We start from the raw sequence: 18,474 nt of genomic DNA, 5'->3' as shown, positions 1-18,474 counted from the left end.
CCTGTAACAGGGTAGGAAATTGTTAGCAGCATCAGCTGTTGTGAGAAATGCTGCTTTTGAATCGCTCAAAAGTATAAAGCTTCTTACAAATCTGTCATCTCATTACAGAATCACTCTCAAATTTACTTCCCCAGGTAAGTTAATGGACATGCTGACTCCTATGTAGTCTCATCCAATCTTCTTCATAGATGTGACGGTACAGTCAAGGCAGAAAATGGAATAAGATGAAAATTAGTAAGTCAGATATGACAATCAAAGATTTGGCCAAATGCATGGCCATAAAAGACAGTACTATAACACTGATATAGTCCCAGTAAGCCTAAACCTTGGCATTTCTATACCCTTTGTGCACTTGGTGTCCTCTGAGAAATAAAAGACTAAAGACACACATGCAGTGTCTTTTGGAAACAGTAGAGTTTGCACGCACATTGCTGCTGACTGCATAACACACCCACCAAACCTACCTCTGATCATCTGGCTTGCACACTGGACTTTGAAGGACTTCTGCTAAAGTTTGCCCCTGTTTTCAGATTTAACATGATCCAGATGATGAGGCTTGTTAAGAAATGAAAATAAAAGCTAAAGTTAACCATAAGAGCTTTTGTGCCTGAATAAATTGTTGATTATGAATGAATGAACCATAGAGTAATTCTTAAAGCTGACATTGTAGTTGATTTAGTATGGTTTAAGTTTGTTTTATGAGTTATTTATTCTCATATCTGTCTGCATATATGTTTGTACCTTGTTTATATCTTGAGCTAATGTCAGTTATCTATTTGATATCTATCTACAGTTTCATTTCTGTGGGGTTTTGGCAAAGTCATTTGATGTCCTTTGTTTTTACAGAGAAGAACTCTGGATTTGTCTGGTAATAGATTGATCCCGACTGAGATATAATTTCTCCCATAACTTTTCATTTTCAGGAAACTGTTGCTACAGTTGGTTGTACTGTCACTAAACTAAGAACTTACCTGTTACACTCAGAAGTTTGTCAAATTTTAAGTTTCGTTTTATTTATCACTGTGGGATTAATTTACAAAATAAATGTTCAGTAACTTTGTTTCTGACAAAGTATATGCAAAATTTATTAGCATCAACATACTTTCAGTTTAAAAACTCCAACTTTAGCATGCAAAGCTAAAATGCTAATCCTGCTAAACATCATTATCTGATGCTAGCTTAAAGAATCCCTTTTCCTAAGTAGATCGCAGAGCTTTTGCACAGTGTTTCTAGTGAACTGTGTCCTGAAGGACACCCTCACAGTCTTTGTTTGGAACTGCAGTAAATATTCACTCGGCTACTATAATCCTCTAGATTTTCGAGAGTGTACTGCCAGTGCTATAAAACAGTGAGTTGATTAAAGCAATTCTGACAGTGCGAAGTCAGCAGAGTATTGCAATGATTCTGTTAAGTGGTACTCTGCGAACATTATGCCTACAGACTATGACACACATGGGCAAATATGGTGCAAGGGCTGGAAACAGAATCGAGGTGAATGACTACAGTGAGTCTGCACAGCTTGTTAACTCAGTTGCAGTGATATCACTGATATCACTTTAAAGACGTGTGATAATTAAATGTTAACATATAATTTAGACAGATTTTACTTTTATGTTAGTAAAATTTAGACTAAAACCTGTAACCACAGTTTTGTTATCCAGTGTGTGGCCCTTCGCTTGATCAAAGTCAGCCCCGTCCTTTAGCCTACTCCGGATTATTGGAATCCCAACGGTTTTTGGAAGGAGAATAAATGTAAATCTGTGGTCACAAACATAGCTATTTTAGATATCGAAATATGCAGTTTTGTTACAAAGTATATCTTGCTTTATGAGCCATATCTAGCAACAGTGTGATTCACCACGTGGACACTAACACCATGTTGCTATTGTGTGGCCTGTTTGTTTAATCCAGCTTCTGTGTCTGTCAGGAAAGTGGGCAATTTGCATGCTGCAAGTGCTCTTAATATAAAATGTTGAAGTAGGGTGGCTCATTCCCACATTGCATCCCCACCTTTCCTCCTTCTCTCCCACTTTTGGCTGTGTGAAGTACTGGTTGGAGAGCTGTAACAGGAGTATCATTCACTGTAATGGTGGAGCGTCCTCCTCCACAGCCCTCACTTAGATCACTTAATCCACTTTAGCAGTCCAGTGCTGTGCACTGTGTGAACACAGCACGTTCACAATGGGAGGTTAGAGTGAGACGCTGACCTGTCAGTTTGCACTAAAATGCCACACTAAAACACTCGAAACCCTTGTTTCTCGCAGCTCATTTAATATGGATGTAGAGAAGGCCTGCTACACACTCCAGTCAAAATCAGGATCTTTTCTGGTAAAATATATTTTTTGGGCACACAGTATAATTTAAAATGAACATAGATGGTTGTGTCCTATGAGTACTTTAAAATCAGTGAATATGTGGGATTTCTAAGCAACAGTGGACACACTGGATACTTTATTTGACCAGTTTATTCAATTAAATTCTATCAGTTCGGTGCAAAGAGGATTCTGAAGCAGGTTTTAAAATGTAAAGATGGGAATATATGGAAGGTTGTTTCAGTAGATTTAATGTTAAATCAGTTAAACAAAAGACAATCTGCAAACTGCAGCTTAGATTTTCAGTTTAAAATGAGACACAAGTGATTGACCTGCATGTCATAAAAACAATCCCATGTAATCTACTCAACAAAACTGACAATTTGAGTGCACTTTCTTTGGGTATATCCCACATCGCGTCAGTTAACCTTTCTCAGTGCATTACACAACTAATTATTTTAAAAGATATATCTATGGTGTACCTTGCCTGTTGCCCAGTAACAGCTGGGATAGGCTCCAACCACAACCCTGAATTGGATAAATGGAAGGAAATGGATTTATGGACAAAAATTATGTCTACATTGGACATTTGCAATTTTAAATTAATAAACCCCAAAACTATTTTAATGACTGTCCTCCAGTCTCAGTCCATCCATCAGAACAATTTAAGAGAACCAAAAGTAATACACAGGATGTTCACTCATCTGGAATTCCCTGACTGTTTATTGTTCACCAGAAAAAACAGTACAATAGCGCAGACCAGTATTTCTTGATTGACGTTCCAGGTTAGGGTTAGTAATTTAACTCGAATAGTTATCCCAGCATTGCATATGTATAGACAAGCGGTGGCTGGGTTTCACATTTGCACTGAATAGTTACAGTTAGGGGTGAGGAATACTAATGCCCATTAGTATTAACAAGTATAACTAATTACAACATTTTCTTATTGTAGGTTGCTTTATCTAAAAAAATATTTTTAGACTGAGTGCAATACAAAAGTGCAAGGTGCCACCAACACAGGTATTGTAGGGAAAATCTACTTATTGTTATATTTCACATAGTCCCTAATACGTTAAATATAGCAGCTCCATAGACATTCACCTAACAAGTGAAAGATCCCTTGCTTGATTGGCAGAAGAAACCCAAATCTCTCAAAACCTTGTCACTAATACTTTTGCTGCAATATGTAGCAATAAATCTTACACTTTCTCTGATGCTTTTCCAGTGCAACTACAATGTGTTTTTTTGGGGGGGAATTTAATCGCAATTAACTATGTTATCTGGTAATAAAATAGAACCTAAACGATACACAAGTCCTACAGACTTCTAGCTTGAACAGTAAAAGAGGCTCAGACAAAACAGTCCACACAGTAATTTAATAAATTCAAGCACAGACTAGAAAAAAGAGAGCAAAGGCATTTTGTATCGAATGAAAAAAGCTCAACTAGTAACAGGAAGTTTCTGCTGTAAGCTCGAATAATTACATGTTTACAGTAAAGTTATAGCCAGTCAAGCTAAATGCTCTACACGTCATTACTGTTTAACAACATTTCTGTGCCAGATCTTGTTAGCCTTCTAACATGTAGCAGTCACATAAGATGAGTAACATTCAGATTTGACTCTTGACATGACAGCGACTACAACCAAAGAGCATTTCCTTTTTTTTTCCTTTTTAATGTTTTATCTAGATGAAGACTGAAGATAGTACAAGGAGGTGACACCAGATTTTATTCATTCAAGAGCAGAAAGCGCAAAAGAGCACTCAAGACAGCAAAGTGAATGAATCGTCATTTTGATCAGAAAGCATAGCTGGATTTAGCAAACAGGAATGTGAAAAAACATATTTATAACCACCTTCGAAATGTACAGTGTCTGTGTAAAAAAAACAAACAAAAAACAGCCATAACAGTAAATTATTTTCAATACAGTCTCTCCTGTATGAAATCCAGTCAGCTCAACATACCATACTGTAAAATGTCTTTTTGTATTCAGATCAGTGCATTTATTACAAGGCTTTCTTTCAATCTGCCACATAGCCAACATGCTTCTATATAATGTATTTAATTTAAAGTTTTCTTTTCCTAAAACAATCTGCTGATATATCAGTACATCCCTAATCAAGACCTTATTAAAATAAGATAGGTAGGTAGATCTCAGGCAGGTTAACACTAAGCATGAGTGCTTTATCAATTTTCAAAGTAAAGCAGTCGTTTACAGTAGTTAAAAAAATGTGGTCACATTTCTTTTTTTTTTCCCTCCCATTTCATGAAATGAGAGCAAAAAGCGTAAACAATGAGTTACAGAAATACGTTGCTGGCAACATGTCATTTACCTCAAAAGGAAATAGATGAATTCAGCAATAGTACAGGATGGATCTGAGTAATATAAGAACAGTTTCATTCATAGTCTTCAAATTCATTCTGACAGGCACTACTAGTACATCCACAAAGCGAGTCTATATCAGTCTTTCTTGTTGCCAAATTACTCCAAAGTACTAAAAATCTCATATCAAACTAACCTAACCTAACAAAAGTTACTGGCAGTAGCTAAACCAAGAGATTGGGTTTAGGCACTCAATTTAAAATTATTACTGTTTAACATATGCCTCCTGATAGTTCGGTTTAGTAAGAAAGTTTAAAATGCCTGTTTAGGATAAGCTGGCATCCATCCTGATTGGATGATTATAGGTTAGAATCTTGGTGACATAAATCTGTGCTAATAACTTATTGTGTTGTGTTTACGTTCCTGTAGATTAATGTGATGTGGGACTGATGTTATAACTATGTAATAACACAAATGAATTACAAGCAACAAACAAGCTTTTAAAGCTTAAAAACAGCAACAAATATCAAAGAATAAACACTTTTTAACTCCAATAGTTATTTTTTCTGGTTAACTCCACTGGTCAATAGTGTGTTCCAAGTTTTTGAAATAAAGTTTGGTTCTGGAAATTTGTGATCATTTCAGCAGTACTGTTGATAAATGATCCTTGTAATTAAAAAGGATCCTTAAATGTTCCAAGACACTCAAAAACACTTCCAACAGAGGAGACACATTTCAGTTCTGTGTATGTAACTGAACGCAGCAGGACAAAAGGAGGGCAGAAGTATAGCGTAAAGGCACTGTGTTATTTTTACAAGCCAACAGACGTAAATCCAAAAGAAATCAAGACCACATCGCTGACCACTTGTTTTTCCCAAAGGTTTTAACAGAAAATCCAGGCTGGAGTGACTGACCTCCAAACACCAATAAATCAGTTTTACTGAAATCTATCAGTAGGAAGCCAGCGAGCATCCAGAGAAGTCCGAGCTAAGGGACAGAGACAGTGCAAAAGTCAGTCAGTAGAGAGGGCATTGAGGGCAATTCTGTTAGTTTGTTCAGTGCCCACAGAGTCGAAAATACAGAAATAAATACACACACCCGCGCACACACAAACAGCTCTTACTTCACTCAGAAGCTGAACTACAAGAACAAATTCAGGAACACAGGTAGAAAATGATGCTGTAGGTAAACAAACAACGGTATTTAAAGGAACAGTTCTTTTTTTTTTTTTTTTTGGCAAAGATTTTGATCAGAGCTGTGATTTCCCAAAGCGTTTGTGGCTGCCTCCTTGTGGCCTTCAAAGGTATTTCAATTGGGTCTTGAAAGGGCTTGCCTGCCCTAAACCAAACGCCCCAAACAGTATTTGTGATCATATTTTATGATTATATATTTACATTTTAAAACATAACCAGAACTCATATATATACTCATAAAGTCAAGCTGATGAATTAAGTTACTGGCTTATTCTACCTATATTTTGTGTATTTTCTAACTCATCGTTGTTGGGAAAATGTGTTGATGAGAGCTGTGATTACTGTTTTTGGCTGGTCGCACAAAATTTTAAGATTTCAAATCGTTTGGCAACATTTTTAAGTTTGGGAATGAATGGATTAGAAGATCAGCACTACACTCTGTTAGTCTAGGAACCCTTTCATTTATCACCTGATGGAACAATAGCCAACAGTTTGGACCATCCAGTATAGCCATTAATTACAAATGAAGCTAATAAATACAATGAAAACAAAAACCATGATCATTATCTCATTAGACTACAGCTAGTAGTTTCTAGATTGTATTTACTAGAATACTTTGGACCATTTATGTATATGCAACCAGTGTCTCCTCAGAGTAATAGATCAATTCTAACTACACATGGTAACCGGAAAGCTTGTGGTACCTGAAATATCATCCCTTGTCTCCAAATTTTGCATATTCATATGCAGTGTTCTTTTAGCAGATATTTTTAGGTGTAAATTCTTGTTGCCTGATATCTTGTAGTAGGCATAGTTGAGTATCCATACTAATCTGAGCCAGGCTTAAGTCCTCCTGGCTGCATCTAGCATTCAGAAAGTCTTATTGATCTTATCTCTAAAAAAACCTGAATATATGAACATGTTTAATAAGAAACTATTCTAAACTAATTCTTGATGGACAATACTATTTTAAGCGGGTCTGACACAACCTTTTTAGATAGATTGTTATGAAATTTGTTGATGTTTTTCACAGGTGGAAGCTTTTTCTTACTGTTATTTAAAATAAAAAGAAAAAGGTGTATATCTTCATAGCCCAAAGAAGGAAAAATCAGTGTGATGAAATAACACGCTGTACATGAATTCAAGCCATAATTAACAAATTAAAGATGAATATACTGTCTCACAAAATAATTTTGATACCTTTTAAAAAATGGAGCCTCTGATATATTTGCTTGAAAAACCCATTCACATGTGCGCAAGTGCTATATTTTTGTGTGTCCTGCACCCTTTGGATGAATGTGCCATCGTCACAATTAAGGCGACACATCTGCAGGATGCAGTTAAGCACAGAAATAATGAGGGGATGTCAAAATGGGAAGAAAGCTTAGCTGCAGACTCAAAACACATGGCAATATAAATGGCAAAAAAGTAACCAAATTGTTGCCCCTTTATTTACACCATCAGCATTAGTTGTGTGCAGGTTGGCTGTTGATATTCCAGAGTAGCCCAGAAGCACTACGGCTCTGATCTGCCACCTAGTTTGCATACATTTTAGCCTCCATGTATGTATAAAGTACACAGGCAGATTAGTATGTATGTGAACAGTAACGCTTGTTTTACAGTCTACACACTGAAAAAAGAAAATGATATAAGAGGCTTAAGTGAAAGGTAACATAAAGGAATGTTAACAGCCCAACAGCATTCACTCATCCTCACAATAACACAAAGTCACTTAAAAGGAAAAAAAAAGATCTGTGCTTGGGTCCGCTTGTTGGTTTTGATCCTCGACTAGCCAGAAGGTCAGGAAGTCATGGTCCAAGAAAATGTTTGGTTTGTTCCTTTTAGGTTTATCCTATACACATAAAAAAATTTACACAGATGAAGGAGACCTCACGGCTGGATGGAAGGATGGCCTTCTTGTTTAACAAGCACAGCTATTAGTAGATGACCTCATAGACAGTTGCCTTCTTATCTCCTGAGCCCGTCACAATGTACTTATCATCGATGGAGATGTCACAGCTCAGCACAGAGGATGATTCTTTTGACTGTCGGGGAATAAAAGATGCAAGAAAATGTATAAAAAGGGCGAGAAAGATGAAGGCTACGCAGACACATGACTTTCTTGTTATTGTAAAGCCACAGAAAGTTGTTGAACTCACAATAGCTGCAAAAGTTCAGTCATACAGACTGTTGTATTTTCATTAGGAAAGTAATTTCATCCAAGGAATACCCAAGAATTACTTGTTAAGAGTTCTTATTTTTCTTTATTAAAAATAAGAAATAACACCCCCACTTGCGTGTTTTTTGTTTTTAATCTAGTAATTCATTCAGTCCAGTTTATTTATTCCCATAATTGATTCTCACCTGCTTCACTTTCCCACCTGCTGCATCACCTGTTCTTCCCTGTTCCTCTCATATGTTTTCATTCATGTAATCAGCCCCATCAGCAGGCTACTCCCAGTCTCACATTACCTACTGCTTTAGCTCTTTGGTGTTCTGCTGCTCAATTCCGTTTTGCACCAGATTAGTCCCAATGTATGTCTTTTTTTAGAAATAACGGTAAGTGCCCAGGATTCTGCATCAGCTGCTCCCTGTGCTTGTTTTTTTATAACCTTGAATCTCCTTGTGTGACTAAAGCTCATCTTTTGCTTTTTACCATCTGTCTTTTGTGTCATACTCTTGGGTCCTCTATATAGAACCCTGATAGCTAAACTTTACAATCAGTGAGCAAAAGCGGTGTTTGATATCTCTACCTGGGTTATTTCTCTAAAATCCATAACTCTTGGCTATTACGCTGTGCTGCACTTGGCCTCTCAGTTGCCTTTCATCCATGGTTGTGTTCTTGCCCACTTACCTGGAATATGCTGGCTCCATATGGGGTTCTCCATGCATTTAGCAGATTGTCTTTTCCTGTACTTACAAACCACTTCCCTGCAGAGGATCGACAACTGCATTAGGCTACGGCAACGAAAAACACTTTAAATCTTTAAAAGCCAAAGTAAATTATTTAAGTGAAGGTTAATTTGCTCGCTCAGGTGCTAAACCATTATCTCATCGTTAACATCTCAAGACCTGGCACATATATTCATTTCATGTTGCAAAATACTGGTGACAACAGAATCATCTCAATAAAGTTGTTTATGCTTACCACAGTGCGCAAATCTGAGTGACAGCACACAGCTTTCATGCAGGTGGAGCTGGTATTTGTCAGGTTTGGTGACATGCAACACCTCCACATTACTGTTCTCCATCCCAACTGCCAGCCACTCTCCCGTTGGACAGTATCCCAGTGAGAAGATCTGCAACCAACACCAACATACCCATTTTAATGACAGCTATGTCTCCCTATATTCTGTGTAAATAATACTCAGTATATCTCTTATATTAGGGTAAGGTATGCATCTGTCTATTGGGGGTGGGCACAGATAGACGTTCCAAAAATATGTCATAGTCCCATACCTCAACCTATACCAAAATCCCTTTTTTACATCATGGAAGAGCAAAATGCATGCACAGAATACAACTGATAGCTGAAAAATCTGGTAAACCATTACTTCTTTTCTCTGTCAAATGGTTCCAGATTTGCTCAAGCTGTAGCAGGGGGGAGTGGGGCTAGACCTGACATTACTGGAAAGCCTAAGAACTCTATCAGCCATGACTGTCCTCTCTGAGCTCTCTTTACTGCACACTCACCTCCTCATGTGCACACTGAAATGGCTCTATTCAGGAAAATTGCAGTAATGGTCTATTATTGCTGCTTTTCTACTCACAAGGGGGAAAAAACTAAATTCTACCTGCACATATTATTAGTGTTAAAAGTATTTGAGGACAGGGCTCAGCCGGGCTTTTAGTGTGGGTTAAATGTTCTGAACTGAGCTTGTAAATGACTGCAATAAATCAAAACCCGAGACAGTAATCACACAAACTGCAAATGGCAGTGACTTGTCCTGGGGTGCACAATTTTCATCTGTGACATTTTACCACCAAATAATAATAGACGTCTGTGCAAAACCCAAATTTTTGAACCCTGAACACACCTGAAAGCTGCCGGAGGAGTGGAACAAATTCCACACTGCTTCATTAAGATCGCTCCCAATAGTCACGTGGTGCAGTACGTGTATAAATGTGTACCTGAGAGGTGAAGTCGTGCTGTTGCAGCTGGCGTCCCTCTCTCAGGTCCCAGGACCGGACAGTGTTATCCAGACCTCCGGTCCAAAGCTTGGTCCCATCATTAGAAATGTCTATACAGCTGGCTCCATCTGTGTGGCCCTGGAACTGCCTGCAGAGAAACAGACAAACCCATAACTAACAATACTGTTTTTCTTTCAAGTTGGCTTGACATCAACCAGATCAGCATCTTGACTAAACTAATGGGTAGCCAACATGTGATGCTGTTTTGGTTTAACAGCAGGTTTTTTTTGTTCAGCATAATTCAATAACCTTAAATTACATTCCCCAGTTCTTTACCTAACCAGAGTCTGGTTGTTAAGATCCCAGACGGCAATGTTTCCATCAGAGCAGCAGGAAAAGCAGACTTTGGAATCCGGGCTGATAGCCAGAGCATAACATGCAGGTGCAGACGAAGTTAATTCCGCTTTGATCCGAGGAGTCGGTGTAGCCAAATCCCAGATTGATAAAGTACTCGCTTCTCCCCCAACGATAAGAGTTCGTCCATCAGGAAGTAGCCGACAGGATCGAATGTAGTTATCCCTGTTCTGATGTGCCAAAAGAGAACTGTCATTGAAATGTATACATGCAAGCAACTAGTGGCTGTAAAAGTGGTATTCTAAAAGTATGTTACATGAGGACCAATGTGTTGCACTCACAAGGCAGTCCAGCTGGGAAACAGGGGTCTTGTTGCCCGGGTGACTGATATCCCACACCTTGACACAGCCCTTGCCGCCGGTATAAACGTGACGTGTAGGGTTACTGATGGTAACGGCACACACCACCTCCCCGTGGGTGAGAGTATTGATCTGTCTAGCATGGCGCGGGATGCCAGGGCCGATCAGTGCATCCGGAGGAAAAGGCACAGGCTGCATTTGTCCGTCAGCGCTCACATGAAAGGAATAAGCTCTGAAGCAAAATAAAAGGGTCGTGTGAGGTGATAAAGGGTGATGAGAGAAAAGTAAGAAAACATAAGCAGAGGGGAATATATGTGTGTTTCTGTGAACTTTCTCAGTATGATTATGCCATTTAAGAAAGACTAAAAAAGACTTACGGTTTTCCACCAGGAATGCCCGACAGGTTAGGAGGAAGTCCAGGAACACGTATGTGGTGGTGAGGATCAAATCCTACCTAAAGAACACAAGAGTGAGACATTTTTAAAATATACAAAAATGCTTAAACAAATAGAAGACTCGAATTAAGTCAGGTGTGCAGGGCAGGTAGGCATTTATAGTGACGTGACAGGAAAGGAAGTGTGTTTTTACATCCAGCGACCTCATTTATAAAATTAACAAACGATCAGTTTTAATCCCAACTATGACTCAAGCAGAAACCAAGCGCAAGTAGGTGTTTTTAAAAAACACTCTGATATGGAAATTATTTTCTCTCTCAGAAAAGTCTAGACTTAACCTAAGTGATTTTCCCACTGTTTATGTTGGGTCATTACAGATACCCAGTAGGCATTAATTGCCAGACATCAAGGTGTTTTGAATGAACAGGAGGATTAAAATTAATTAAGAGAAGGACGTTTTATAAATAGCATGTCAAATTAGAAACAAGTGCCCTCGCCTGTTCTTGCATTATTGGAAAATCCTGGTAAGTGTGCTCTAGAGGCAGGAGATTTTTCAAAGGCTGCAATGACTTTTTTTTTCGTGAATCATGATATGTGGTTATAATAACGTCAGAAACAGTTCAGTCTTTATGCTCTACCTTGTCCACACTCCTTAGCTGCAGGTTTTGCTTTGCTCATCAACTCTTTAGTTGAGTAAATACCACATGTTGCCCTGCTTCAACCTCCTCAACCATCGCCATGAACAGTTTTCATTTCTTTTTTTGCACAATGTTTTTAAGCATTTTCTTACTAATTGAACATAAGCATACCATTGGGATTAATCTTAAAACTAATTAAAAGTTGAAATGCTAAATACATTTTTTATGAATGAAGTTGTACTCCTAAATTATCTTGACGTAAATTTCCAATTAAAATTTTTGGTACAAGATACATGCCAGCATTTCAAAGCAGATTTAAGCAACAGTCAACTGAAAAATAATAATAAAATCCTGGTGAGACCACCATTTTTAGCTTTTGTTCTAATTCAGTTTAGTTTTTAATCTCTCAAAAACGCTTGCGTAGTTTCAGTGGGGATGGTAGTTAACGGTACTGTGTTTACCTGCTACCTGGTGAAAGATTGTCATCACACAGAGAATATTTGTTCATACATGGTTACCATTTTGGGACAGTTTCTCATTTCGCAACTGACATAAACGGTTGAAAACACAGTTGTAAAAACGCACCTAAATGGAATAACTTGCAAAAAATTGACTAATTATTAGAATCCCCAAACATCACTACTAAAACAATATTAGTTGTTTTCCACTAAATCATTTTTGTCTTTAAAGTACATTTTTAACACTGACAGAATATGTAGCTAATGTTTACGTCTGCTGTCTGCACACATCTGTGAGTGTTCAGGTACCACTTGTGTGCGTCCGTAGGCTGCCACAGCGGCCGCGGCCACTGCACTCATCTGTGGGGAAATGTTATGCAAGCCAGTGTAGGCTGCTCCTGTTCCACTCAGCTCTCCATTCATACCAGGGTGAGGAACCATTCCGAATGGGCCAGGGTACGAGCAGGGCACTGCCAGGGGTGTGCGAAGACCAGGAGCTACAAAACAAGACAGCCAGATTGTGACGCAAACATCTATCTTTTTCAACTGTGGTGTACAAAGGTTATTTTTTTTGCTTTAAAGCAAAGGTTTAGTCTTAAATACAGAGATTTTTGTTAAGCTAGTCTATGGTAATAGGCTTTTTTTCAGTTTTCAAAAACATATACTTATGTATTTGCACTGAGTCATATCCACCATCTGACAGATGCAGGCAGAGATGTTTTATGTTATGCTTGCAACACTTACTCAGTGCCTCAACTCCTGATGATTTACTGGGTGCAGACCTCAGGCCTGTGGTGGAGGCACTGCTGGGTGTGGGGGCTTCAGAGCGGGATGTGGGAGTGCTGGACTTGGACACGGGAGTTGTTGACTTCTCATTCTACCGGACAAATTAAAAAAGAAAGATTTCTACATACAGAAGGGTTTCAGAGGTGAAAGACATGGAAATAAATCTTTATGCTTTTTTTTTTTCAAATATAATAACAGTGCAGGAGCATTCATGCGTCAGTTTATTCTAAGACTCATTAAATTGATATTCTATAAAAATGTCGAATAGTGTCCTTTATCTCTTGGATTTTATCTTACATCTTTCATGTGGTTTACAGTTTGCCAGATTTACTATTTGATCATTTTTACAGAAGCAAATAAGCATTGTTTAACCCTTTATTTAGAGGGTTTCTTGAAAGAAATTAAATGAAAAGGAGGCTACACAAATGACTCACCATATTAATATCTTTAGACTTGGAGGAAGGTGTGCTGCTGGAGGAAGCAATTGAGGAAGGGCTCAGTGGTGGGTCTTTCTTCAACAGGCGACTTTTGTCCAACCCATTCTCCCGAGGAGAGTGTGCAGGACTTCCTCGGGGAGACACTGGATCCTGTAAGCATTAAACCGAAATAATTCACATTTTCTCAACAGGTAACACACAGGATGGTAGACTGGTAGTGTGCAGGTAATATTTTGTACCTCGTTGGAGACGTCGACGACCAAGTTGTCATCACTCTTTTCTCCATCACTTTCCTGGGTCAAACACAAACAAGGCCCATACAAAGGTAAATAAAATAGACCTCCCAGAATGTAGATTTGAGAATATGCAACAAGCTAATTATTCTTTGTTGAAAAGTGTGTGTGCTCATGTCTGTGTCCACTTTTTTTTTTTTGCATTTATTTAAATTAATTTATTATATGAACACAAATCAGAATCAGTTTATTGAACTCAACACCTAATAACAAATTCATGTACAAATTCAGTTTAATCAAGTAGTTCCCTCATTGTGAGAGAAGACCATAAAATAGTGTAATAATATATTTTAGCAGAAGAAGTCTGAGGCCACACCCCCCACATGTGTTATTTTTGCTGATGGGCATCATTAGGTACACATTGCTAATACTGGGTTGGACTCTTCTGCCTTCAGAACTGATGTAATGGTTCATGAAATAGACCCAAAAAGGTGCTAAAAATATTCCTCAGAGATTTGGGTCAATGTTGACATGATAGCAACAAACAGTTGTTAGCTGCACGTCCATGATGTGAATCTCCACCACGTCCCAAATTTCCACCACGTCAAATGGCCATTTGATTACAGTGAACTCACTGTCATGAAGAAAACACTTTGATCTGAGCTTTGTGGCATGGTATATTATCCTACTGGAAGCAGCGAGAGGATGGGTACACTCTAGTCATAAATGGATAGACACGGTCAACAACAATACCAAGGTAAGCTGTTTAACCCATTAAAATCAATGGGGGCATCAAACTTTTAGATCAAACTACCGTAACTCTTGAACCAATCAGAAAATTCCAGTGGTTGCTGAAAGCAGCAACTCTGTGCTTTACAGTAATCCCATGCGGGGAGCCACAAATAACACAGAAAACAGGAAAAACAAAGCAATAAAATGAACCCAAATCCCTGATAAGATGTCTGTTTTCTGTAGAGCACCATCAAACCACTCACTCTGTCTTGTTTCAACCAAACTTCAATGGTGCTGTGACGCGTGGGATTACCGTAATGACCCTAATATCACTGAAAAGCGCATAGTCCTTGCTTTTAGAAAGCAACTGTTACCTGTCTAACACCAGTGACAGGTTAGGCTTTAGAGGGTTAAACAATGCCTATTTGCTACTGAGGGGCAGAGTTTGCCAAGAAAACATTAACCACATACCATTACACTAACAGCAGCCTGAACCATTAAAACAAGGTGGAATGGGTCAATGCTTTCACATCACTGGTGCCATATTCTGACCCTGCCATTCAAATGTTGCGACTCATAAGACAAGCAAACATGCCCGGTTTAGACTTCAGCAGGTCATCTTGACCATGTCTGTGTGTTACTGACTTGTAATTGGTTGATCAGATATTTGAATTAACATGCAGCTGAGCAGTTGTACCTAACAAAGTGGCTAAAGGTGGCATTTGTGGGGTGGTAAGGTTTGAAACAGGTATGGCTGGTATATAACATGATGTGAGTGAGGGGTGTTCCATGTGTACAGCATGTGACTTGCCTGCCTGAACTAGCTCACAGGCTACACGCCATTTGTTAAATATACTGGTCAAAATGGATTCACTAGAAGCATCCCAGTGGGTCATCTGACTGAGTTACAGGCCATAAACTGCATCATCCTTGGTTCAAAGACTGTTGGTGCGCCATGTTTATACAAGTCTCTAGCATCTCTCCTAATCTCATCTCTGAAATAAAGAACAAATAATCTCAGTTTACTTCATTTAGACAAAAAAGTGTAGTTACTGTAGATATGGCAGTACAGGGCCATGTAATCACAAGAGAACTGAATAATTGAGCTCTCCCTGTCCCTAATCCTTTCTAATGAGCTTGATAATAAATCTTCTCCGCAGCTCAAAAACTATTCATTTTAGCATATTCACTCACATAGCGTGTGGAGGTCAGCTCCTTATCATCTGTCTTCTGTTTTTTGCTGTCAGAGGAATAATCGCTTGAACTTCGATGCTTCTCTCCAGTTCGAAAATTGGCTGATGGAGAGACAGATGAGCTCTGGAAGAAAAAAACAACCATTTACTTAACTGAAGCTGATTAAAACTGATCTTTTTTGTTTGTAAAGTACATAAACCCTGCACTGGAAAATCATAATAAAATCATAAATCAGGCAGAATCAGACAAGAACAGGCCCGTTTTCTAGCTCAGACATTTGTGGAAAATAGCTATTAGACCAACGTTTTTGCTATAGAAAATCGTTCATTTCCATTGACATTGAATTCCAGAAACACATATAACTCAAACTTGTGCTAATAGCAACAAAACACACTTCCGGACAGAAGGAAAATTAATATAAAATTACATTTGTTTGTATTCACCAAAAACATAAATTTAAAGATTAGGTTACATTTTCTGGGATGTGAAACCCAACCCAAATGGACACAGAAAGAATCATCCAAGCTCCACTGAAGAAGATTATCAAAGGCAAAAAAAGTTGAGATAAATTACTAATCTTCCCCAGGACAGACTGATAGGAAATATGTACGCTGCAGCTTTTACCGCTAGAAGAAACTTGGAATGTGTTGAGAGCCGTGCAGTCAGTCAACAATCTGAGCAAAAAGACAAAGCTGAGCGGTGCAGACACAACGTACGCCGCGGCTAGATTTCTGTATCGCTTTTAAAATATCCCCTGGCTGTCAAAACAATTTCCTTTTTACTGTATCACACAATACAAAAGCCGCACTGCAGCCTTGACAGTTTGACTACAACATCGCAGCTTTACGGGGAGGACTTGGCTGACGTCTCTCTTTCTTAATCAAATATGGCATCCTTTAAATACCATTACTGAAGGATTAATCTTCTTTGAGAAGCAAGGATCAAAATAAGGTCAGCTAAACATTTCCCCTCCAGCTCTGCCTGCCTCTGCTGATCTCTCTCTCGCTCTCTCTCTCACTCACTCATTGGGAGGTCCTTCTTACCCAGCAGACGATGGACAGAGAAGAAAAATAAAGCAGGACCTTTAGCTCGACCTTTCCACTAACTCACGCTTGTAACCTTTCCGCTGCCCTTTGCCGTGCTGCAAGTGTTGATGACAAAGATTCTGTGGGGGAGGAGTGAGGGGTTCACTGTGTGTGTGTGTGTCTGTGTGTGCGTGAGTGTGCTGCTCAGGCAGCACTTGTACCTGTTTACATTTTAGTACTCCATATGTGCAAACAGTGTTAAGGAGTCAGTGTGTGTACAGGTGTGTGTCTCGTCTTGAGTGAGATGAGGCAAACTGAGCCCCTGACTCTGTGTCGCTCTATTTCCAGACTGATTAGATTAATTAGCCTGCAAATTAGCTCTTTCAAAAACATCAAAGCAAATTAATTTTGCCGCAGAGACAAATGAAGGCGCTGCCGACAGCACGAGCATTATGAACGTGAGGACCTCTGAGGTGTGGTTGAGTGAGAGTATTCATTTTCATTCACATCATAATTATATTTGCCTCCCATTTCAAATTGATTCTGCAGGTCCTGATAATGATATCTGCAACCTCGAGTGTTTTGTATTTTTCAGCTTTACAAACAGTCTCGCTCCCTAGTGTCTCTCGGGTAATTAGGAGCACGGACGTCCAGGATGAGGTTACTATGCCGTTGTTAGGCACTGTAAATTTATGCTCAGCGTGGATGTTTGGGGTGCATCACAGGGTTATAAAAATAGAGTTCAAATCCAGTTCAAATGTAGTCTGACACTGAGAAGTTGCTGCACCTGAGTCTGACACCTTTTCCAAAAAATCTAACTTTGTCTGTCTTCCGCTTCTAGTCTTCCACTGGGAGCAACAGGTCAATTTTTAGGGGTTTCTGGTGTAGCCAGTGGACACACAAGACTTTAGGTACAGTAAAGGTAATAAAAAGACTAAGCTTTTTCAAGATTGCATTTGAGCAAATGTGTTTTTTCTTTTGCTCTCCACAGAGACTGTTTAACTAGATGCAACCAAATCCTGCTCAGGATTAGGGCTACAAGCAGACGACCAGATGGAAGCCAGAAAGGTTCCAGGTGCCAAAAATCATACATTTTACTTACAAACTGCATATTTATAAGAAGATATGTTTTTATAGAGATTACACACAGAGCCACTTGTTCAATCAAATTATTGCCAAACTTTATCACAGAAAATACTAAATAGCATCCATCCATCCGCTTCCGCTTATCCTTTTCAGGGTCGCGGGGGGCGCTGGAGCCTATCCCAGCTGTCATAGGGCGAGAGGCGGGGTACACCCCGGACAGGTCGCCAGTCTGTCGCAGGGCCAACACACAGGGACAGACAACCATTCGCACTCACATTCACTCGTACATTCACACCTAGTGGCAATTTGGATTATCCAATTAACCTATCCCCACAAGCTGCATGTCTTTGGACGGTGGGAGGAAGCCGGAGTACCCGGAGGGAACCCACACAAACACGGGGAGAACATGCAAACTCCACACAGAAAGACCCTGGCCTGATGGTGGAATTGAACTCAGGACCTTCTTGCTGTGCGGCAACAGTGCTAACCACCGTGCCACTGTGCTAAATAGCATGCTATCTGAAAATCCTGTGTCATCAACATGCACAAAAACACAGAACTTCCCCATGTGCAGCATGAAAAAAGTGTGTAAATGTGTAAATCCTCTCATATTGTTCTCCAAAGAAACAACTTCTTTGTTCAGAGACATTTTAGCGACAACCACATTGCCCAAGTAAGTCCAATTTATCTAGATCTAAGGGTAGATTTACCTCACAGAGTGTCCATATTTGTGCTATAAATTCAAAACCAGCCTTTCAGTTTTAAACTATTTAAACTACAAGGGACGTTCTTGTTCTCTGAAGTCATCAGCAAATTTGC

At 39.1% G+C, this 18,474-nt stretch overlaps 1 protein-coding gene across 3 annotated transcripts in view; it reads right to left on the bottom strand.

Annotated features, from left to right (window-relative positions):
• Window positions 1–3,669: 3,669 nt before the first annotated feature.
• Window positions 3,670–18,474, bottom strand: part of LOC146376486 (transducin-like enhancer protein 4) — a 45,617-nt gene continuing 30,812 nt past the window's right edge. For all 3 annotated transcript variants that reach the window (XM_084946165.1, XM_084946163.1, XM_084946162.1), the window contains 12 exons: window positions 15,545–15,667; window positions 13,625–13,678; window positions 13,383–13,535; window positions 12,907–13,039; window positions 12,472–12,659; window positions 11,049–11,125; window positions 10,654–10,903; window positions 10,295–10,542; window positions 9,959–10,106; window positions 8,976–9,126; window positions 8,682–8,758; window positions 3,670–7,872 (listed from right to left, as the gene is read on the bottom strand). In XM_084946165.1, the coding sequence (XP_084802291.1) occupies window positions 7,765–7,872; window positions 8,682–8,758; window positions 8,976–9,126; window positions 9,959–10,106; window positions 10,295–10,542; window positions 10,654–10,903; window positions 11,049–11,125; window positions 12,472–12,659; window positions 12,907–13,039; window positions 13,383–13,535; window positions 13,625–13,678; window positions 15,545–15,667 (1,710 nt within the window). In that variant the 3' untranslated portion in view covers window positions 3,670–7,764. The remainder of the gene's footprint in view (window positions 7,873–8,681; window positions 8,759–8,975; window positions 9,127–9,958; window positions 10,107–10,294; window positions 10,543–10,653; window positions 10,904–11,048; window positions 11,126–12,471; window positions 12,660–12,906; window positions 13,040–13,382; window positions 13,536–13,624; window positions 13,679–15,544; window positions 15,668–18,474) is intronic.

This window comes from Perissodus microlepis, chromosome 12 (genome assembly GCF_051167445.1).
Source record: "Perissodus microlepis isolate ML-2025 ecotype Zambia chromosome 12, ASM5116744v1, whole genome shotgun sequence".
In the NCBI taxonomy this organism is placed as follows: Eukaryota; Metazoa; Chordata; class Actinopteri; order Cichliformes; family Cichlidae; genus Perissodus; species Perissodus microlepis.
This window is presented reverse-complemented; position numbering and strand designations above follow the sequence as displayed.